General features: G+C 36.7%; 1 protein-coding gene across 1 annotated transcript in view; it reads right to left on the bottom strand.

Moving 5' to 3' along the window:
- Nucleotides 1–8249: 8249 nt before the first annotated feature.
- LOC129224442 (aspartate dehydrogenase domain-containing protein-like) overlaps nucleotides 8250–24444 on the bottom strand; it is a 48247-nt gene continuing 32052 nt past the window's right edge. Inside the window, exons 6-7 of the mRNA XM_054858897.1 lie at nucleotides 18294–18448; nucleotides 8250–8677 (exon numbers count right to left, since the gene is read on the bottom strand). Coding sequence (XP_054714872.1) covers nucleotides 8640–8677; nucleotides 18294–18448 — 193 coding nt within the window. The 3' untranslated portion in view covers nucleotides 8250–8639. The remainder of the gene's footprint in view (nucleotides 8678–18293; nucleotides 18449–24444) is intronic.

Below are 24444 nucleotides of genomic sequence, written 5' to 3'. Positions count from 1 at the left end.
CGTTACTCACACTTCCAATTAATATCAATAACACATCAATTCAGTTACAGTCACAAACAGTCAGACGACATATACAGTTTGGGTTGCGTTCGACGAGCTCGACCGGGAGCTACCGGTTAGTTAATCACGTGCTCCAATCAACCAATCAACAGTTGAAAATGGTAACCGGTGAGATAACCGATAGATGGGCTGCGTTCGGAAACGATCCACCGGTTACACCGCGTGGTTAGCCCGGTGTGGTTATGACGTATTTGGAATTTCTCTAGGAATTCCGGTAGAACAGCTGTGTTTCCGAACGCTCGTGGTGAAACCGCGGTAGTTCTAGTTCAGCAGCAAACGACACTCCAATCAAAGCTAACTTTCATGAAAAGGCAAGTCACGTGCGTTACGATCAAAACATGAAACACGACCGGATTGGCCAACACAGACTTTGTGACGTTTGTGATCTCGCTAACCGCTTCCTGACAGCGGTGCCACAGGTTGCTACCAAGTCGACCGCCAGAAAACAACCGCAGTGTTTCCGAACGCGGTTAAGTGACGTCACCGGTTCCACCGCAAGCGTTTCCGAACGCTTGCGGTTGCACCGAGGCGACCGATCCGCGTTTCCGAATGCACCCATGATAGAACGCTGTGGTTTGTACCGGTTACTTACCGGTCGACCGATGAGATTCGTCGAACGCAACCTTGGTTGCGTTCGACAAAACTCACCGGTCTACCGGTAAGTAACTGGTACTAACCGAAGCGTTCTATGATCTACCATTTACTAGAGTCCCTATACATTCTAAGCAGTTGATTGGAGCACGTGATCAGTTGCTGTCACGTGATTAACTAACCGGTCGCTCTCGGTCGAGCTCGTCGAACGCAACCTTTAGCGATTAAATTTGTATGAAGTGGAGTAACAGCTGGTTGGGATGAAATTATTTTATCCTTTTCAACAAAACTTCTTACCTTATTATGAATGAATTCAAGTATCATTATCATATTCTACAAATTTAGAATTAGCTTGCTTATGAAATGTGCTTTTAACGTCAATGTAAGAAATACACCCCATCTAGCAGTAAAAATACGCAACTATTCACCGCTGTATCCGTGGAAAACAATTTACAAAATTCGAATTTTGTTCGAAAATACAATTTCTGTGCCATAAAAGAGAGATAGTTTCATTTCTCATGGGGGGTTGGGGGTAATATATGCAATAATTTTTTTTCTAACCTTCCTTTTATTCCTATCTTTTTCTTTAGAATTTAAAATTCTCGACCATTACACAACCTCAGTTTATATTTAGAAATGAGATCTTTCGAATGTTTCTAGCTTAGAAATGTTGTAAAAAAATAATGAAAGATTCATTTGGTACGAAGTACTCTCTTTGTAATAGTATTTTCCTGATTTTAAGCTTCTTGGCTCCTGATTAGAAATATGATGAAAACTCATTCTCTTTTTAGTTATCCCTTTTTTCTGCATTTTCGCGCAGTCATTAATCCGTTTTAGCCCTACGCATGTTCACGATGTGTATAAAATCCAATGATTTTTAAATTAAACGAGTTTCTATATCATTACTAACACTGAATACTGGATCAAAATACATTCAGAGGAAAAGTTAAAGGGATCCTTGCCAAACAGTGAGTATAGGGTTCATTGAAATATTTTCTACGTAAACAATTTTGTACATAGTTAAATATTAATTAAAATTTCAATTATTATGAGTGTTACAGTTGCAAAAAACCTGGGAAAATAAAGAGGGAATAGCCCAAAGTCAGCAAATGATAATCAGTAACTGCCTGTTTAAATCTGTGTCTCTCTTTTTTTCCTCTGAGCAACCATAAAATTCTCGTCCTCTGTTACATAATTCCAAATATATTACAAGCATCAAACACTTCTCTTTCTGAACTAAATCAAAGCCAATAGCAATGGATTTCATTTTTGTATATGATGAAATGGAGTTCCATTTTTAGTAAACAAATGCCTCGGTCAGCAAAAGCCAACCCTTTAATATGTGGAAGGAAAGTGAAATATAATTTAATCCTTGTTCAAAATGAAATATGCATCACAGCAGCAAATATTATTTGTAATGCTCTTTCAAATTACCCGCATACTTATGTTGATAGAAATTCATTATATAAATATTCAATTTATTAACTACTGTCCGACTATCACAAGAAAAGCCTTGCACAAAGGCAAGAAGACGAGTGGCGAAATGGCGCCAAAAAGCCTTCTTACTAATCCTTGCAGAAAATGAACGAAGTGCGTTTCTAGGGCGGTAGACGGATTCAGATTTGACGGGGGAACTTTTCTCGTGAAAGACACAGTACCTTTCATGCAAATAACACTGAAACAATAAAATTCTTCAAATAAATATAATCAAGCATTTTTCATATTTAATCTATTTAGAAAATTTTTATTTCGATAAAAAAACAAGAAAGCCAAAATTTAGTTACATTGGAAAAACTAACTCAGTAGCGCGACAGTCCCTGAATCCAAGCCCTATCTCAGTTGTCCGGTGACTCTGGAGGAAAAAGGCTACTTTCCGATTATGTGGTCGGCCGAACACAGAATTCCGTAGCGTTTAGTTCCCAAGCAAGCTTAGTATTCAGTTTATCGACCCACTGAAGATATGATAGGGTGAATTAACCGTTCCTAACCAGGGAGATTTTTTAAAAAAAGTAACAACATTAAAAAATAAAATTTGCAAAACATTACAGACACATATTTCGGAGTTACGTGGTACCCTCTTTTTCCCAATTCAAAGCTGTGTGAAATGAATGCAAAGACATCCGTAGCTATTTTCTAAGAAACCTGCCACGGTTTGATTCGTACTTACAAACCAATATTGAATGCCGAGATTGATCTGCTCAATAGTGCCATCACCATCAGCTAGGCTGCGTTCGGAAACGATCCACCGGTTACACCGCGTGGTTAGTCCGGTTTGGTTATGACGTATTTGGAATTTCTCTAGGAATTCCGGTAGAACAGCTGTGTTTCCGAACGCTCGTGGTTACACCGCGGTAGTTCTAGTTCAGCAGCAAATGACACTCCAATCAAAGCGTAACTTTCATAATAGGCAAGTCACGTGCGTTACGATCAAAACATGAAACACGACCGGATTGGCCAACACAGACTTTGTGACGTTTGTGATCTCGCTAACCGCTTCCAGACAGCGGTGCCACAGGTTGCTACCTAGTCGACCGCCAGAAAACAACCGCAGCGTTTCCGAACGCGGTTAAGTGACGTCACCGGTTCCACCGCAAGCGTTTCCGAACGCTTACGGTTGCACCGAGGCGACCGATCCGCGTTTCCGAATGCACCCCTAATGTACACTAAAGAGCGAACTTTCACTGTTTTCAGTATTTTCTCTGTTCGCTGTTTCCCGCAAATTTTTATTAGAAGTCATATTTCTTCAAGCTGACAGGTTGGTCACGTTACCGTAAGCTTTGAATAAATAAATTAAAATTATAAAATAGTTGGAGGAGGCCGACCGGTGGCGTAATGGTAAGGCGCAGGGCTTCTACGCTTGGACCCGGGTTCTGACCTGAGGTGGCCAGTCGGAGGATTCTCGACCTGCAGAAAATCATCAGCGCACATGTCGCATGATTATACGGCATGTAAAAGATTCCTTGTGTATTCGTTTGGCTTTGAGTTCCCTCGGCAAAATTAAATTCCTAGTGCACTTTCGCATCAAAGAGAGCTCTGGTGCCTCCATGTAGTGGAAACTGGGCGTTAAAACTACTTGTGTTTTGCATCAGCGCCTTAATGGTGGCACATGAAAGACTGATGCCTTGTCGGGGAGTGCACTAGGTCTGGTAAACCACCCCACTGGACCCCACTGGAAACAAAATAGTTGTGAGGAAAAACACACATGCATGTGGTTTGAGGTGGAAGAGTTGTTGGGGATTCCAAATAATATTATCAATTATTTACGTTTATTTTGATATATTTGGCTCAAATGGGCACAATGCTAATTTCAATGTTTGTAACGTATGACACGTGCGTGTGAGACACGTGCGTGCCTTACGTCATGAAATGACGAAGTTCCTTTTTCATTTGATTGGCCGCCGTTCTAACATCGGGAAATACGTTACAAACATAGAAATTAGCATTTGTGACTTTGCAAGATAAAAGAAAATAGGGATTTAGTTAAAGCCAAATATATCAAAATAAACGTAAATAATTGATAATATTATTTGGAATCCCCAACAAGAGTGCTCTGACAACACGTCAAGCTCATTAGAAATGATTTTTCACCCGAAGGAGAACAAAACTCAAAATAATAAAAGCTCAGAGAACGAATCGAGCCAATCCTTTGAATTATGACCAGCTGTGAAAAAAATGTCTTAGAGAACCTAGCAAAAAAATAAAAAAATTTTGAAAAAAAAAAATAGAACCGACTTCAAAATTGCTATAAAAAGTTAAAAATAATTTTATTCTTTAAACACCATCGATAATACTTTTAAACATAATTTTTGAAGTTGGCGCAAAAACGATCGATAAAATCATTCACAGCTATAACTCAACTACAAGTATAAATTTTACCAGGTCCAGTTTCTTCACTACCACATGCATTACGCATTGATGACAGCATATTTGAGTAACGATATAAATGTTTCGTTCCTAACTTTGGATGATTTTTTGATAAAAATATGAACGAAGCATGGTTACAATGGATTTTACTTTTTGTTTTTGCGCCAACTTCAAAAATTATGTTTAAAAGTATTATCGATGGTGTTTAAAGAATAAAATTATTTTTCACTTTTTATAGCAATTTTGAAGTCGGTTCTATTTTTTTTTTTCAAAATTTTTTTATTTCATTCTTTTTAGTGTAAATGTAGATATTTCAGTAAAAGTAAGAAGTTACCTAGTAAAAAGAAGAAGTTCGGCTCTATATCACTGTATTGCTTTAGAAAAGCCTTTATTCAAAATTATCATTACAATTACTATTAATGTTACTGTTATATGGCACCAAACTTTAATAACAATGTGTTTCATATTGTCGCGTAGATGAAGATAGCGAAGACAATGTGAAAGTCAAATGAAGCGAATAGTCTCAACTCGAGATCTTTATTCAGAACCACGAATGAACGTTACATCTCCTTATATACAACTTGAGAAAGTGCTGTAACTTTCCAGACTTGGAAAGATACAGAAATTAATAGAACATTCGAGAAAATACGGGAAACAGTAGAAACGAAATTTTAGTAAAATTCACTGTGTCCTAGTCGGGATTTGATCCCGGGTCGCTCGTGTGGGGAGGCGAGAATTCTACCACTGAGCCACCGTTATCCACGGCTGAAAAGTGCGAACTTCGCTACAATATCATTTTAATTGCATAAAATTTACTGTTTTTTGCCCATAACTTTTTTCTACAGAACAAATATGGTCAAACAAAGTAATGGGACCTAAGTTGAGCCATCCCCTATCTATTAAAAAAAGAATCATCAAAATCGGTTCACTAGGTGAGACGCTATGAGTTTACAAACAAAAAAAAAAACATACATACGGTATGAACTGATAACCGCCTCCTTTTTGAAGTCGGTTAAAAAGGGTTCAAATTGATTGAATAAACGAATCTTTCGGATCTGAAAAGTTGAAGTTTAATAACATTCATTAAAAACAATAGAAATATTTAAAATTATTTTTACTGAAACGCTGATGGATAAACGTTGTTGCTCCTTGTTCTTGACGCCAGTCCTGTGGGTTTTACTTCGCCATACAAATTCATGTGTATTGATAATAACCCCCTGTTTCTTGTCACAGGCAGTAGCGGATCCAGCCGGCGGCCAACCAGGCATTTGGCCGGTGGGCCGGATATGCTTTGAGCCAATCAACTAACAGTAAAGTCCTTCGGGCCTGTCTACTAACAGCAAAATGTTAAATTTTGCGCGCATGTGTTTATAATAACGCAAATTCGCAAAACACAGCCTCAGCTCCTCTTTACGCATGGGCTCCTCTTTACGCTTGCGGGTGGAGGGAGGTAGGGCCGTCACCACAAGAGGGTGAGGGGGGTTCTGAAATGGGGCTGCCCAGGGCCTGATTACAGGCTGACTAGGCCTAAGCCTGGGGCTAAATGTTCTTAAGGGTCCCCACATTTTTCAAAGAATTATTCATGTATTAAAAAAATACATGTATTTTTAAAAAATAAAACATTATGACTTATTAATTGGAAAAAAACTTCTTTAAAGGGGAATTTTTGATCATTCTGCCAGTAACGAATTTACTTGGTCACGATTATGAGGGGGCCCCCCAAAGAGGATTCATAAATGCACGCAAGTGATTTATACATAGTTGTGTGATTAGACAAAGAAGCATCCAAAAGTGCATTCGTGCTTTAAAAATGTAAGACAAACACTGCATAGTCTTCAGGGGGCCTCCAAATTAATGTGGGCCTAGGGCCTCACTTTTAATTAGTCGGGCTCTGGGGCTGCCAATATATTTTAAGTGGTATAAAAAAAAATGAATAAATTAAAAAAAAAAAAACAACAAAAAAACAAGGAAACCTTAGCGGTCGTTAAAAGTTAAATTATTTTTTGTCTCTTGGCGCTTTTATTCATAAATGACAATTCACAATTGCTATAAAATGCAACTTACAACAATGGCCGACGTGAGGTCATGTCAGCTAAGTTGGAGAATAGGGGCCCGGCTCGGAATTGAACTCTTGCAGAGGATAAAATATCCTAATGGTGAAAGGTGTAGAAGGAGGCTTGTGAAAAAATTGACCTTTGTCATTTTTTCCCCGGATCCGCTTTTGCTCTCGGCGACCCTGTTTTCAACGATTGGAATAAAAGTGACTAAATATTTTTTTCCGTAAAATTATTTAAAAATATGCAATCTTAAAATACCATTGAGGAGCATCCAGTTTCGAAAATTTGCTGGAAGAAAGTATTCGAACCTCTCCCATTTTCTTAACATTCCCAAAGATGGTCTAAAAATGTATTCTTAAATTAACAGTATCAAACATTTTCTGGGAAAGTTCCCCGCCCCCTCTTCTCTCTTGGCATCATCAATGAAGAACGTTTTAAATCTCGATTTTAGTGCTTCAATTTCGAAAGTTTTCCGGGGTGAGCCTCCTGAAAACTTTTTTTCCTAACATCACTGAAGATCAGCAAAAATTTCGTCCTTGGAACTTAATTTTCGAGTAACTGCCGATGTCCTAGTCTTTACCAAAAAAGGCTTTTAAGACTTCAATTTGAAAATTTTCCGATGGATGGCCATGATACATAATTGGTGATCTTAGCTAATTAAAAGAACACTGATCTGATGCTGAACAGTCGATGTTGGTACACAAAAAAAAAAAAAAAAAAATAAGTTCGTATCGTAGACGGAACACCTTGTATTTATTGGTGTGGAAAATTTGCTAGCGTTACAATCCTGATGTCTTACATATACCTACAAATGCGGGAAAGGGTGTGCTAGGGGTGGAGTCGTAGGGTCCAAGCAGAAAAGAACTCGACCCGGGACGAAAAAATGAGCTTAACACAAATGAAATTGGGCAGTGGCAGGATCTGAAAAGGTGGGCCTGGAACAGATGTCTAGGCCATGGTCTTACATGTCGATGACTTTTTGGAGCTTTTTTAAAAATTTTATTTATTTATAGCAGTGTCTTGCTTCCTCCCATCCTGACGTAATTATTTCAGTAAACAAAAGAACATAACACAATGATGACTGCTGACTAACAATAAAATTAGCAAACATAGACCGTGGAGAGCTTGCTAGTTAGGACATCAGACTCGGGGTTCTAGGACTCGGGTTTGGTGCCCGATGCCATGGAATTTATTTATTTACTAGTGGTACCCGCACGACTTTGCCCGTAATAGAAAAATTAAAAGATCTTTTGGTTCACCTGTATATTTACAAATAATGTATGATGAATTTTCTCGCCAATTGGCTTGTACCCATATCACGGTTCCTCGTTATGATAATTTCGTATCTCGCCACTTGGCTTATGCCTATGTTACGGTTCCACGTTATGATAATTTCGTAATTTACTCGTCCGTCTTACGATAATTGTGTTCTTAAAATTGGAATAGAAAAAGAACCACATCGAATTTTCGAAAAATCGCTTCGAGGTGCACACCCCCATGCTACAAACTAACTTTGTGCCAAATTTCATGAAAATCGGCCGAACGGTCTAGGCGCTATGTGCGTCACAGTGGTTCTGACAGAAGAGATCCGGACAGACAGAGAGACTTTCAGCTTTATTATTAGTAAAGATTTAATACAGAAGTTAAAGAGCTTCACATACATAGAGGACTGCGTACAAAGAGTCTTGCCTCCGGACACACACAGATAAGATTTACAACACAAGAGAAGAAAACAACACACAGGGCACAGGCGGGAATCGAACCCACGACCTCCAGCTTAGAAGACGAAGCTTCTACCGCAGAGCCACGGAAATCCCTCAATGCCATAGGATATGTTTGTAAAAATCTGTGGGTCAGAAAGTCCTGCGTGTCGGTCATTGAGCAGCTACCACTGATAAAGGTGACTGGACAACATATCTTCCCCTTCAGTTCGTGTCTTAATTTTTTAAGTGGAGATGACTGGTGGCTGCATCCTTTCTACGGGAGAGCCAGTTGTTGTCTAATTTAGAAGTCCATCTTCAATAGGTAATGACATTTCCTCTTCCCATGGACACGACAACAGCAACATCAACAGAGATGAACGCCGGAACCTTTACTTTTAGCCCCTAATAAATAAACAAAGGAAGAAAGAAGCCATAAACACATTGATTTGGAAAACGACCTTATTGAAGTACAAATTCTCATTGACTTGATTTATAGGCATTGAAACTGAAATATGCAAATTTTCACGGAAAAGGCGCTATTTAATGTACTTTTCGTGCACGTAAAGTTGAGTGCATTGTCTGCGTAGTCTTTACAATGCACTCAAGATAGCTTTGACCTAACTGAAACCCACTCACTCATGTATTATTTCTTTAAATTTTAGAGTTTGGTAATCAAATTAAGAATTCTAGCATATTTCTGTTTGACCACGGATTGTATGTAATTCGGCAATCTGCCAAGTAAAGACGATTCCATATGAATGAATCTAGCAGGGGAGAAGGGAAAATAGCGATGAGATTTTGATGCACGCGTTTCATAATGTCATTAGTGCCTTTTTCATTTACTGCATTCTCAAAAATAAAATAAGGGGAAACAAAAATAGTTACCGTGGAAACAACAAAAATAAAATAAAATATTTTCATTTCGTTCAGGAACGTAAAAGCAAAATGGTAAGCTCAAAACTTTGTTGTGAATGAATAAATCATTTTATTTTTGCCGTGAGAATATGGATCGAATGTACTTTACATTTAAAAAATGATGATGTAAGCAAATTTTCATTTTTACAAAACTAAGGCCAAATTATTGAGAGGAAAAAGTGCACATCTAAAACAAACCAACATCCCTGTAAACTAATAGATACATCCATTTCCGCCTATAAACCGGATATTAGCCTTTCCACGTAATCGATGGTCAGATAGTAGTTTTATAGGTGAAGAACGGAGTTTTCCCCGACTTTGTGTGTTTTATATCTAACTCCAGGATTTGGTCTTGTTAAATAACCTTTAAAAGTTTAAATTTTGTCTAATCGAGAAGCGATATTTTTCAAACTGAAAACTACAGTAAACTTTCGATTACCCGTAGTCTTTCACACTTTCCAAAAAAAAAAGCTTTTTTTTTTCCGCCGATGATTTACCGAATGTAGATAAATGCACTCATTTCAACTGAACGTGTACAAAATCTTTTTTTAGAAATTCCTATTACTTTCTTACCCCTCCCTTCCAAGGTCACTGAAATCTGGCTAGTTGAAACCTGATTTTTTTACTTCCTTTTACAAAAAAGGAAGTATTGTATTCGCGAAAAAAATTTCACTCAAAAATCGGCCTTCATTTCCATTTTGTTCACCCCCGAATGAATGTTGAGTTTTTTTTTTCAACCCGACCACACGTGGATATGTGCCTAGGAACGTACAGACACCCGAAATATCTATTTTGACGATCCCCGAGTTAACTACAACGAGTTTTCTTGTGACGTCTATATGTACGTATGTGTGTATGTATGTCGCATAACTCAAGAACGGAATGTCCTAGAAAGTTGAAATTTGGTACGTAGACTCCTAGTGCAGTCTAGTTGTGCACCATCCTTTTTGGTTGCATTCGGATGCTCCAAAGGGGGTTTATTGCCCCTTTTTTGGGGGGAAATCATTGTGAATTTCGATGTAAACTCAAGTGGTGTTATAATTTGTCGGACACTTGGCGATATATCGCCAGTCTTTTGGTTGCCAACTTGGCGACAAATTTGGCAATTTTTTAAAAAAAAATTGGCTTTAAATTGGCCATTGTTGGTGATATTTAGAGAGTAAACTATTGAACCACAATAAAAAAACTGCCAATAATGAGAAAATGACATTAAATTGGAGAAAAAGGAAGTCATGTGATGCACACATCAGCTCGTTATCTTTACATTTTAGATCTGCACCCCTTACTGGTTTTCAGAAGGGGGGAGAATAACCTTTGTGAACTCCTTGTCACTTTTTTCTTTTTCTGCGCTGTATTATTGTGCAGTTCGTTTGAAATTATTACATTCTGGAGTTCATTTTGTTTATTTAAACTTTTATTAATGAATGTCTTGGTTATTTATATCATTTATAATACAATATGTACAACGTTTTTACAATTACTAATCATCACCAAGCCCAGAGCCTGGCTATCAGACCACCGGTCTCTTTCCACTTCCAGCGTCGAATGTCTTATCTTTTTCCCACGGATAGCCGGTTCTTTGGCATTTCCGGCCTGCCCATGTGTGGGACACCTGTCCCATCTGCAGTTAATTAAAGCACGTGCTGCCCTGGTCAGCCACGGGCTGACATCCTCCCTCCGGTTTGAAATGCCATGAAGCATTGCATTGCAAACCCATAAAGTTCACATTCCTAGGTATTTTCCACTACCCTATGGTAGCCTTTCCATTCCCAGCAAAGGTACCTATATCAACCAAGAGCTCTGAGAATAGAAATTAATTTTTGATGTGTATTTTGGTTTATGTACCCACATACGAAATTATACCTCATACCAACATCTTTTGACACATAAACATACATTTACTTTATCAACCAAATTAAACAATTAATTCATTCCACATTTAAAATTTCAAACCATGATTCAAATAACTTTAAATTTCTGAGTATTAGCAACAAATACAAATTTCCAATCAAATCATAACACATTTTTTTTTTCATATACATAATATCTTACATATAAACATAATTAATCATACACATAAAGTTCAGAAATTCCTTACGCCTTTCCCTCCTCTTCATACAACCGAGATAATGCATCAGCATCCCCATTCTTCTTGCCTTCTTTGTGTTTTATTCGAACATCAAAGCGGGTTAAAGCTAATGCCCATCTCTGCAATCTCGCGTTTTTCGGGATTCCCTCCATCAAGAATTTTAAAGGGTTATGATCGCTGTAGAGAGTTATTTCCTTCCCGAATGTCCACTCTTCGAACTTTCCCAGAGCCCAAATCACCGCATAGGCCTCCCTTTCGATAGTACTCCATTTTGCCTGAGATGGTGTTAATTTCTGGCTAATAAAGGTGATTGGCCTTTCCTTTCCCTCTTTATCTCTTTGCACCAGACACGCACCAATCCCTACCAATGAGGCATCTGTATGGATTTCAAATGGTTGAGACATGTCTGGTGTGCTCAGTATGACTTTACTGCAAAGGAATTCTTTTAATGTATCGAACGCTTTTTCGGCATTCCTATCTAATGTTATCTCATTTGGGATGCTTTTTCTTGTCAAATCAGTGAGGGGCTTCGCAATCTCTGCGTATTTAGGAACATATTCTCTATAGTAGTTGAACAGACCTAAGACCGAACGAAGAGCTCTCTTCGTCTTAGGTACCTTAATTTTCCTTATTACCATCAATTTTTCTGGGTCAGGACAATGTTCTCCTGATCCCACTATGTGCCCTAAATACTTTACTTTCGGTTTTGCGAAAGTACATTTCTTTAAATTCGCCGATAGCCTTAACTCCTTTAAGGTTTTAAGTACCGCCTTTATGTGCTCCAGATGACTCCCCCAATCATTCGAAAAAATGACAATGTCATCAATAAAACTTTCTGCATATTCACTATGCGGTCTCAACGCTATGTTCATGGCTTTCTGGAACGTAGCTGCTGATCCCGATAATCCGAACGGCATCACTTTCCATTGGTATTGCCCCTTAGGTGACACAAAACTTGTCAACTCCCTACAATCCTCTTGTAGTGGGATCTCCCAATATCCTTTTAACAGATCCAACGTAGTTAAAAATTTTGCTGCCCCTGCTCTAAACCTTAAATTTTCTGAATTTTGCATTGGAAATGGTACTACCTGTGTATCAGCATTCAACGCTCGATAATCACAACATAAACGAATCGTGCCATCCTTTTTCGCAACACACACAATTGGATATGCAATTTCCCCTGATGACGGTTCAATTAAATCTTTTTCTAATAACTCCGCTATTTGTTTTTCCACTTTAGCTTTCAAAGACTCTGGTACTTTATATATATAAGGCTGCTTTCTTTGTGCCCCCGGCTTCAACTTAATGGAGTGGGCTCCCACGTTTGCCCTTTTGATTTGCCCATCAAAAACCTCCTTATATTCCCATATAATTTTTTTTCACTTCTTCCTCCCGTTCGGCGGACAGATTTTGACCCCTTAAGATGTCTTTTATTTCATCATATTGAACCTTTTCTTCCCCTTCTATCGGGAGATGCTGCACTTCCCCAAATTCTTCATCTACCTCATAAATTACCCCTATTGTATTTATTGGTTGAACATATTTTCGCAACTTGTTTTGGTGTAAATGTCGCACTGATCCCCCTGGTAACTTTACCAAGTATGAATGTTGTGATTTCTTTTCTACTATCTCCCCTGGTCCTTGCCATTTTGAACAGATTTTATTTGTAGAGTCCGGGATTAATACAATCACCTCATCCCCCACCTGAAATTGTCTCTCTCGTGACCTCAGATTATGATGGTGTGTATACTTCTTTTGTTGTACTTCCGCTTGTTCGCAAGCAAATTCTTTTGCTTTCTCTAATTTCTCCCTTAGTGTAAATAGATACTCCCCGACTGATCGGCCTACTCCTTCAGGCAAGATTATATCTCCCTCCCAACTAGCTTTTAACATTGCCAGTGGTCCTATGGGAAGATGCCCATATACTAACATAAACGGAGGAACTCCAGTCGTAGAATTGGGAACCTCCCGATACGCCCCTAACAAAAATGGCAACTGTTTGTCCCAGGACCTCCCATGACTTTTGATTGCATGGTGCAGCATATTTTTCATTGTCGCCACAAATCTCTCTACCAAACCATTGGACTGGGGGTACCCTGGGCAAGAAAACTTTGGGGTTACTCCTAGTTTCTTCGATAATTCCTGAGTTAATTTAGCCTTGAAATTCGATGCATTATCCATTGCAATCATTCGTGGTATCCCGGTTCTCATAAATATGTCTATAAATGCCTCACATGTCGGCTTCGCATGTAAGGATTTTAGAGGTATTGCCTCTGGCCATCTACTGTGTTGATCCATGACACACAATACATATCGATGCCCCCTAGAGGATTTTGGTTCTATTGGTCCAAATATATCAGCGTTTAGGACTTGAAACGGTAACCCAGGGCGTACCACTGCTTCAATTGGAGCCCGGTCATTTACTCGTACTTTACGCCGTAACTGACAATTGTCACAACTTTCACAAAACGCATTAACTTCTTTCGTTAATCCTTCCCACCAAAAAGACAGTTGTATCCTATCGCGGGTTTTCTTTGTCCCTAGATGACCTCCTGTTAAAGTTTCATGTACCAATTTTAAAATCTCTCTCCTTTTATTGAAAGGAACTACTAATTGTCTAGTTTCTTGTCCGGCTACCATCCCCTTGTGATATAAAAGTCCCGATTCTACCAAATATCCATTCTTTGCCTGTTCCGCATCTTTGAAAGCATTGATAAGAGTCTGACATTCCGCTTGCTCCTTTCGAAAATTCTCCGATTGAGAAAACTGTCTTGAATCTAACACCCCTGCTGTTTCTTCTTTTTCCCATTCCAAGTTTCCCAGAGGTGTAACGCTCGGGCTTTCTTCTCCGTTATCTCCAAACCCTTTGGTTTCTTCTTTCCTCCCCCCTTCTGACTCGCTGCGTCTCTCTTCGCTTTCCCCCGCCGTTACCTCGCTCAGCTCACGGACCATGGCTACTTGCTCTGCTTCTCCACAATATTTTTCCCATTGTTCATTCACTAGTCTATAAACCTCAGGCGTAATTAACGCAATCTCATTTAAATTTTCTGCTACAGCCACATGCACAGTTACGTAAGGATTTACTGATTCATCAGCTCCTTTCCACAAACTCACAGGTACTGCCGCCAGTTGCGCTTCTACTTGCGGACCGATTGCTGGTCTAAGAAATATTTTACCTACCGATTCTAAATATTTATCGGGGATTATTGATCTCCGAAAAACACTAATTTCCGCACCAGTATCTACAAGGGCTCTACATTTATGTCCATCAATAGCAATATCAACTATTGGTCTATCCTTCTCCAATTTACCCTCCTCGATATCTCTGAGCACCAACTCTGAATTATTTATAGGAATACATATCTTATTAATTCCCCTCTCTTCTGGCGTTTTGTGTTGGGTTTTACTTGACGCTTTCAACTTCGGGCAAGCCCGTTTAAAATGTCCTACTTCTTGACACTCATAGCATTGCATTGTATTTTGATCTTTTCTTGTATTTTGTCGTTCAAATCGGTTATTATTTCTACTTTCCCTTCCGCTCTCCTTATATTGATCATAGCGAGCGTTCATACGGGTCTGCTGATGGTTTCCTTTATTCCTTTCCATCAGCTCTTTCTCTACCCATTTATTTACCTTTTGATCCCCATATTCGGGCATAGCAGAAATAAAATTATCGATTTCATTAGTCAACTTCTCCAACGGTAACCAGCTTTCTGTTTCCTTTAAGTATATATGTGATTTTATTTGCGGTCCTAAATTATCTTTAATTTTATCCGCTATCAACAGTTGTTTTAGTTCTTCCAAAGTGGTAATTTCCCTAGCCTTTAAATATAAATTTAATGCTGTACTTAGACGATATGAAAATTGAGTGTATGATTCTTTCTTTACTTTCACACAATTTTCCCAGTTCTTTTTGTGTTGTAAGGGGGTGATTTGATATCTCTTCAAAATTATCTCTTTGATTTTATGATAATCGCTCAGATTCTCCTCACTTATCCATGTACTCATTCTTATATCGTCATTTAACTTATATACTAATAACTGTCCCCCATTGCCCTTCTGGAATCTCATATATTCTCAACGTTCTTTCTACATTTTGAAAATAGAAAGGCCAATCTTCTACTCTCTTCGGTGGTTCTAGAGCGTTCCTCATCTTATTCAAATAACTCGTGAACTCATCTGCAACTTGTTCCCTACCTCCCGAAATTTCCTGAGCAGGATTTTTAATTTTTAGTTCTAACATTCTATACTCATGTTCTCTTTGTTTTTCCTCTTTTTCTCTTTGTTTTTCCTCCCTTTCCCTTTCCAACCTCTCTTCCACTATCGTCTCTAGCATATTTTTAATTAATTCTTCCTCGTAGTCTGTGGAATCTATAATTAATTTCCTCAACTGTAGTAAGGTGAGATTTGGAGTTACAACTTCCCCTAACTCTTCTGCTAATGCAATCAAATCTGCTTTCTTTTGTTTTGCTAAAAAGGCCATTGCGAGATTTTACTACAATATCAAAATCCCTTACCCTAGCAATTTTTAGCTTATCCCGTGAAGCTTTGAAATATAAATCGCATTCGAAATTTTAACTCCTCCCTAACATAACTCATTCACATACAAATGCAATGATAAAAATAACAATTTCCTGTTATAAACCACAGAGAGATATCACTACTCCATATATATCCTTTCCAACCGATAGTGATTCGATTACCGTATTTATACAACAATACAAATACAACTCATAATTCACTCATACTACAGTATTCCTAGAGCAATAGTTATATTTTATCTAAATTACATTATTCACCACTTTGCAATTCAATTCTGTATTTTTCCAACCATGAAATTAATAACCAGTAATTTACTTAGATCTCCGTATTCCAACAACTTCATCTAAATAATATTACTAAAAACTTGCAATTCCTTTACTATATTTTTACACCAATAAAAATATCTTTTCATGGCAATTACTACTTTTATAGTATTTTTACATCAATAAAGATACTAATTTGTTGTAACTTATTTATCTTTACAGTATTCCTACACCAATAGTAACACATTGCATAAATACAGTTACTCCTTATTTGCATTTAAATACCTCTTAAATTATTCATTTCCTGCTACTCATACCACAATATCATTATATAAATAACTTAATTCATTCATTAAATATGCACTTAATTATTTTCATGAGTATTTCTCCCTGTACCCTTTTACCAATAACAACAACTCAGAGCTCTTAGCACCAACAGTATGTTTGGGAATAGAAAGCTTACCATTTCTGATGTTTTTCTTCCGGCAAAGCACATCAGCATCCACGATATCGTTCACTTCCTTTCCAATCACAGGGCTTGATCACTTTTCTTGCACGTCTAGCTCCAATGTTGCTATCACTTGGCTATACACCTCCTGGCTCCATTCCCAGTTCGCTGAAGATTCCCTTGAATCATAATTCTGGTTCACCGGACTCCGCTTATTCAGCTAATCCCCACAGGATCATATAGAAACGTCCTTTTCAATTGATCCGCAGCGGCTTCTTTTTAAACATATCCTGTCGACTGCGCCATTGTGAACTCCTTGTCACTTTTTTCTTTTTCTGCGCTGTATTATTGTGCAGTTCGTTTGAAATTATTACATTCTGGAGTTCATTTTGTTTATTTAAACTTTTATTAATGAATGTCTTGGTTATTTATATCATTTATAATACAATATGTACAACGTTTTTACAATTACTAATCATCACCAAGCCCAGAGCCTGGCTATCAGACCACCGGTCTCTTTCCACTTCCAGCGTCGAATGTCTTATCTTTTTCCCACGGATAGCCGGTTCTTTGGCATTTCCGGCCTGCCCATGTGTGGGACACCTGTCCCATCTGCAGTTAATTAAAGCACGTGCTGCCCTGGTCAGCCACGGGCTGACAACCTATAATCTCATTTAATTAAAAACTGAGCGTATCTATGTATGTACCTATGTATCTATGTATGAGTTACTTCTCCCGAACGCCAGTAAACTGACAATCGAATCAGGAACTGATGGATTCGCAATTTTCCCGTCTGTACGTTTGGCTATTTAACCTAATCCTCCGATAATAATTAGCGGATTTATCAGTTAAAAACTATTAATTATGACCCTTAGAATTTGACATAAAATCCCTATTTTTCGAAGGCTTTCCTCTATTCAAATTATTATTCAGTGCATCATCTCAACTTTCCGTAACAATGCTTTTATTAAAATTTGTAGCGTGAAGAAAATCATTCAGAAGAAAGTACTGCCATTTTTTCCACCTCGAATCTGAACAAATAAATTTCTGGGTTTTGTTTTAATGCTTTTCCTGTAATCGGGGGATTTGAATTCCTTTTTGGTTATTTTTACCCAATCCGCCGTAAAATTGTACTTATTTTTTGTGTTCAAACCAGATTGTTCAACACGCGTCACTTGTCAGAACTTTTATTTGGGGCCGTGGTAGCCCGATCGGTAGAGTGTCGGATTCGGGGCCGGAGGGTCCTGAGTTCGAACCTCGATGGTCGAAGACCCACCGTCGTCATTAAAGGAGACTGGGTGACGTTAAATATGCTCGTGGTCTCAATGTCCTCCAAGTGAAACGATACCTCTGGGGGTGCTAGCACCAGGCAAATATTAGCTCCTGGACTAGTTCTAAATTCTCATTAACTGTTCGATCCGGTGATGGTGCTGCCATCTATCGGTATATAAAATAATGGAGGCGTGGCACTTAGTATGCAGTCCTCGACATGAATACAGTTGTAGTCAGTTGTGACTCTGAATAGGAATAGGATGGGAACTTTTATTTCCAAGGTGAACCGTGCAAAGCCGGGCGACGCAGCTGGTAATTTATATTAACAGTTGCGCCGTTGAACCAATGTAATAGAGAAATATCTATGAATTGTTTAATCATCAATAAGAGTTACTGTACAGTAGTACGTAGAGTCAGGGGGTTGGCGTTCTATCGACTTCGGACCGCACAAGGAATAGAGAAAGTGGCATAAGACATTTTCGAACTTACTCGCCAGGCTTCCGAAGTAGGCCGCGTAGGTCGCTTCGCCGGTCACTTCCCCCAGTACGGCCGGGTTCTCCCGGACGGTACGGACGCGAAATCCGGATCCGTCGTCTTTCGGAAATCCGCACGCTTCGATCTCGACAACGTGGCTGTGGACGAGCCTGCATTAAAAAAGAAGTTATTTCCGATGGAGTTTGGCTCAGCATTTTTGGCGCTCAGTGGGAGAGTCAAAAACATCGAATTTGCAAGAAATGGGGGAAAGCAGTAAACTTAATAAGTAGATCAAGACTTTCATTATGTGCACTATATTTGGGAGTTAAGGCGCAGCTTTCAATTGAAATTTATTTCTCATTGTAAACAAGTAATGCCGCTGCACAAAAAAAATTTGCTTCGCCAACGCTTGATTAGAGCAACACATGCTTATCTTGTTTTCATCAATTTTTGAGTTAGCCTCGTCCAAAAGGGCGAATGTCAACAGTGCTGAGTTGGAAACTCGACGTTAAATCCCGGTTATCACAAATTTGCCATTTCAACTGCGCTTGCGCGCACACTTTGCTTTTTGGGCGTTCTGTTTTAAGATTTCGTGTTGCTTGTTTATATTTAGGTTGTGCTAGAGTCCCAACAAATTAATGAATGCAATTAGAGTATTTTCACAGCGATTTCGGGATGCATTTTATGAAACTACGGATATGAATAACTGATAATCTTTATAAAGAAAAGAGAAAAATGACACTTCAATATTTATTGGTTTGGAAATATTTATTTAACGTAAACGTAAAACAAGTTATGTACTTCAAAAATGATCGGAATATTACAAATATCCGTCTTTTGCGGATATTTTACGTTAGGAGTAAACAACTTAGTATTATACATTTGTATTTAGGTAGAGGGTTCCGCTTTGTATTGGAAGTGATGCTGCAGATCGAGTACGCTCTTTTGAGGTTAAAAATTTGGCCCTGAAAAGGGCCTTTGTTTGATAGAAAAATCAAGCTCCGAATCCATTAATAATTAAGACGCAAAACTCAATCTTTACCGAGGCGTAAAAATTAAATCAAAGACAGTTTTGTAATTTCTAATTTTTATCTGTTCTCATCTCATATTAACAAATTTAAATGTTTTTCATTAGTTTGAGCAAGAGTTTCGAAATCAGCAAAGTCCGCGCGCAAGCGCAGTTAAAATGGCAAATTTGTGATAACCGGGATTTAACGTCGAGTGAGTTGGAACACTGCCTTCTTGACTGTAAACGAAAACTTTTCGCAATCAAGAACTGCAGACAGGGTTTCAAACAAAACGTTTAAAAAAAAAAACATTTTTTAAAATTTTATATTAACGTTTTTTTTTTCTTTCTTTCTTTCTTTCTTTTTTTTCCGAGTTTCTATGCACTATTTGTTTCTAAAAATAATCCATTTGCATAGATTTTAGTCGGTCTTTCAAATTTTTTGTTCATACAAAATATCATACGAAAGTAACACAAATAAATAGTCATATTTCAAGAATTATACACTGTCAAAAGTGAAACGCTCAATTTTGACGATTCGGCAATCCTCGAGCACTATTTCGTTATTTTCGACGATCCTTTCGTCACCGAATCACGTGATATTTGACGAAACCAGAAATCTCAAATTTTTGACGAAATTATTTCGTCCCAATTTCGTCATATTGCAGTGCATTCTGGGAATTTTTGTTTCAGTCTTGTACTTGCTCGTTAAATTATCTTACGGAAATTATCCTACAGGATTCAAAAAAAGGTTAGTATTTAATGAAATTTGTATGTGCAATGTGCCTTCTTTTATGTATTGTTACATTTTTGTTTAGTGTTGTGTTTATTGTTGTATTTAAAACACATTAAAATTGAAAACGAACGGTTCGATTAGGTTTAGAATTCTGTGTGTTGTTAACTTTGAGTCATCTCCACGTTAGGCTTAGCTAGCGTTATTTTTTTTATTTGAAAAAGAGAATATTGGTTTGTTGACATTTATTTCCAAAAACGTACTTCCTTTATTTCGTTAAAAAATTACAAACATGACTAAAGAATTTGTACGAATTTAAACTTACAAAAAAAAAAAAAAAAACACTCCACCGTAGCTAAACTAACACAGATGATATACAGCGCTTTTATAAATGGCATAGAACTTTGAAGCTTTTAATTTCAACGTGGAATATATTACATGGTTATGTGTTTTCATTCTTCTCCATGAATTTTACAAAAATAATTCTGTTAAACGAAGTGTATTTTTTAGTTTAATAGTTCAAATTTGTTTCATTCCGCATTTTTATTTTCTTAAAAAAATACTATGTACCAATCCCCCAGTAAGTATTGATATTTTTTCTTCTTCCACTCTACATTTAATGTTTTTTTTCAATATAATAATTTATACAGTAGTTCCCAAAAGTGTTCGCAAACTTATCATTTTCAATGAAATATTGCTATACCCATTAGTAAAAATTTATGTTTTGGAATGGGTAAACAATATTACAAAACTTCATGAAATATTTAAGTAGCAAAATAAAATTGATTTTGAAGAAATTAATAATCAAAAAGTATCAAGAACTTTATAACACAAAAGTGTTCGTAGAAAATATTTTAAAATAATTGTTTAGCAATCTTTGAATAAAATCGATGAAACTCGAGGGAAAAAAAAGCGCTTGATGCAATAAAAAATAAATGCAAACCGTTTATATCAGCTTTTGGATCCGAAATGATACCGTCTTTTATTTTGTTAAGCTCGTAGACAAGACTTTTAAATGCTTATCCCATGTTGTTTATATAATCTCTTTCCTTGCAGCAGATGTTTCTAGCAATAAGTGCTTATGTTCATTATTTGTGGAACCTTTCTTTTTTACTTGCATAAAACATGAAGTAAAGTAAATATCAATTTAATACAAATCATTTTAAGATAGAGAAAATATTAATTTCCATAAAGAACTCAATCTTTGTGCTTGATATTTCAGCAGAATATTTTCAATATTTTTTAAAAAATTTCCGCAAATTAAAATAAATTATTGAAAGTAGAGTTTTAATCTTTAACCTCGATTTAAAAAGAAAAGATAGTATAGCAGCATGTTTGAAAATTGTAATAACAATAATAAGCATTTTTTGTTTATTTTCCCACTTCATACACTAAATTTATAGGTTTTTCTAAGTCAATTTGTGTTACATGATTTGTCATAATTATGAATTTTTCCATTATACATAGTTTCTACAGCTAAAATAAATGCAGCATTAATTTTATTGCCATATTTGCCGCCTGAAGGTATTGTCAACAAAAAGTGAGAAATCCCGGTCTACATTAAATCAGACTAAGAAGCATTTTATAGATGAACTTCCAATAAATCCAAATTTTTTGTTGGAGCTGTGATTTTGCTGGATACAAAGTAAAATGTCTGAAAATTTAACCGAACTTCAATTGAAAAATTGAAAGGATAATGAAAATATATGAAAAATTAAAAGGATAATGAAAATATATGAAAAATTAAAAGGATAATGAAAATGTATGATAAGAAGTAACAAGCTTTGCTTGTTTGCACCACACTGGTTCCTATTTTCATTATAAATCTTTGGAAAAAAAATCCATTGATATCAGTCAATTAGTTCTCAAGACACAAACAAACAAGAAAATGCACTTTGTTATTGGGTTTCCCCTATCTTTGGCAGCTCTTCTCCCTTGGCGTTTTTTTTTTATTTACTGCGTGAAAATTGCATATTTTAAAAATCAAATATGCTTAGTTAAAAGGTGATACTCCCTTCGTCTCCGTCCCAAACTAGTAAGTAGAGCTACGTTTGAATATTTTTGTACTAGTGATTGATTCTGATGATTTTATGATTTTGTTCGAATATTTTTTAAAGATTTCAAGGTACTATACTATCAATTAAAAACTTTACTTGGCAAGCATTCCCTCTTAAAATCATTACCAGCTGAGTTAAAAAAACCCGAAGTACACACGCCCTTAAGCCACGCCCCATTTTGTAAGTACTCTACCCCCAGTATAGCAGAAAAATCAGTTTTTTTTTTCTACTAAATCCCTATCCATCAGCTAGAAGGTAGCTTTATGTAATTATTAGCTAACTTATGAAATGGAGCTTGGCTTCGAGTGTTGGAGCCCTGGGTTTTTGACTCGAATTTGATAATGGTTTAAGGAGGTAAAGCTCGGTAAGTAAATGTTGTTTATTGATAACATAGCACAATAAAATCTCTGAAAAAAGTGCAAATAAAATCATAATCACCAGTTTCAGTACCACTTAATTCATAAGTACTTTATTGGAACTAATTTGAGTAGGGGGAGAGAGTACTTCAGAAAACATTCGTGAAGAAAACGGAACACGAAAATCGGAAAAAAAAAAAGAAAAAAGGTGTATTTTGGCTATCGGTTAAAATAAAAAATAAATTAAAAAAAAAATCACAGATCAACAATTTTCGCACTTTTAATTTTTTTATAGGTTTAAAAAAATGAAAATTCACGACTTGATGTGCAAAAGAATTAACTCGTTTAATGGCTAAATAATGCTGATTCTCGATAAATTGAAGAAACTCTAATTCTAGAATATTATTCAGAAATTAATTTCAGAAACTAACTGAGAGTCTATCTGCCTAAATAAAAATTTTGTTCATCCGCTGTAAAAATAACTCATTCTTGCAATCTGCTTGAAAAAAAGCTGTCAGCATTGAAATCATCATATATTTTGAAAAATATGAAAATTAAATCAGATGCTTTTCAAAGTCACAAGCGAATCGTAGCTTTTTAACTTAAGGAAAAAAAAAAAAACTCAGATTTTGAAAGATATCGTGAAAACATGTTTTATTTCAGAAATAAACTGATGAATTTAATCGTAAAACTTTCCTCGAAATAGAAAAAAGATCCATGTGCATGAGGGCATACACCCATGGACTTAAACCTTTACTTATTATGTTATATATTCTCTTTTTAAAACTTTTTTTAGGATGGATCCAACATCACGGAGATAATTGGAACAAGGACAGACGAAGACTTTTTCATAATTATAACAATATTCTAAATGTTCGTATATTATGACATTGATTTCATGTTACACATGTTTGGAAATAAAAATAAAAACTTAGGGGTGGAAAGCAAAGGTATATTTTTATAATTATTTAACAAACATTACACTAAATTAATTTTACCGAAAGATTTATTTCACATCTGCATTTTTTTAAGATTTATATTTTCAAATACCTTTTGCAATTTTGGCAGAGAATTGTTTTCAAAGTATGAAGTATGAAATGCATGCAATAATAAAATTCCTGTATTAAAAAACAGGAATTTTATTATTGCATGCATTTCATGTGGCCAAATAAACATTCTACATACAAGCAAAATTAATGAAACAAATAATTATTTAGAAAAAGAAAAAGGTAAGCTTTTTCTTAAGATTATCTAATTTTATTTTCTGTATCTAATTTTAGAACAAATATGTACTAACTTAAAGTTGTCCAATTTATTGTACTTTTTCTTTGAAATTTGTGGTATAAGTTGGATAAAAATCTTTTTTTTTTCTGGAATTTTTCATGCGATGCAATGAAGAAACTTCTCAGCAATTTTACTCCCGAGCATATATCGATCTAACTGTGCATAAAAGTGGCACATGATTTAATTTTCCAGAACCCAATGTCTGCTGAGGAAGTAGCACTTTTATATTCCCAGTAGGGGCAGGGCGATGTAGGAATTTCAACATCGTGATGCATCGCCGTCCTTACATCGTGATGTAGCGATGTAGTTCAAACAGTTTGAAATATTCTTTCCGCTTTAGGGGCACCCCCCCTCCCCAATTAGGGGAGTTTTCCTTACAAAAATCCAGGCTTTTGTCAGATCTTTTTCTAATTTGGCACATAGGTTCTTTAATCACATGGGGTAGTACCCCATATGAATACTACCCCATGGGAAACTATCCTATGTGGATTTCCAGCATCAAAGGATATCTGGGCCGAATCTGGAAAAGATCCGACGAAAACTGGATTTTAATAAGGAAAACTCTTATGGGGTTTGCCACACATAGCGGGGCGAAAACTACACTATGAGAATGCCGAAACATCAAAAGACAAATGTACCAAATTTGGAACAGATCAGACAAAAACTGAGTTCTTTTAAGCCCCCCCCCCCACACACACACGTGGTTTCCCACTCCATAGCGGGACGAAGA

Source organism: Uloborus diversus, chromosome 6 (assembly GCF_026930045.1).
Source record: "Uloborus diversus isolate 005 chromosome 6, Udiv.v.3.1, whole genome shotgun sequence".
NCBI lineage: Eukaryota > Metazoa > Arthropoda > Arachnida > Araneae > Uloboridae > Uloborus > Uloborus diversus.
This window is presented reverse-complemented; position numbering and strand designations above follow the sequence as displayed.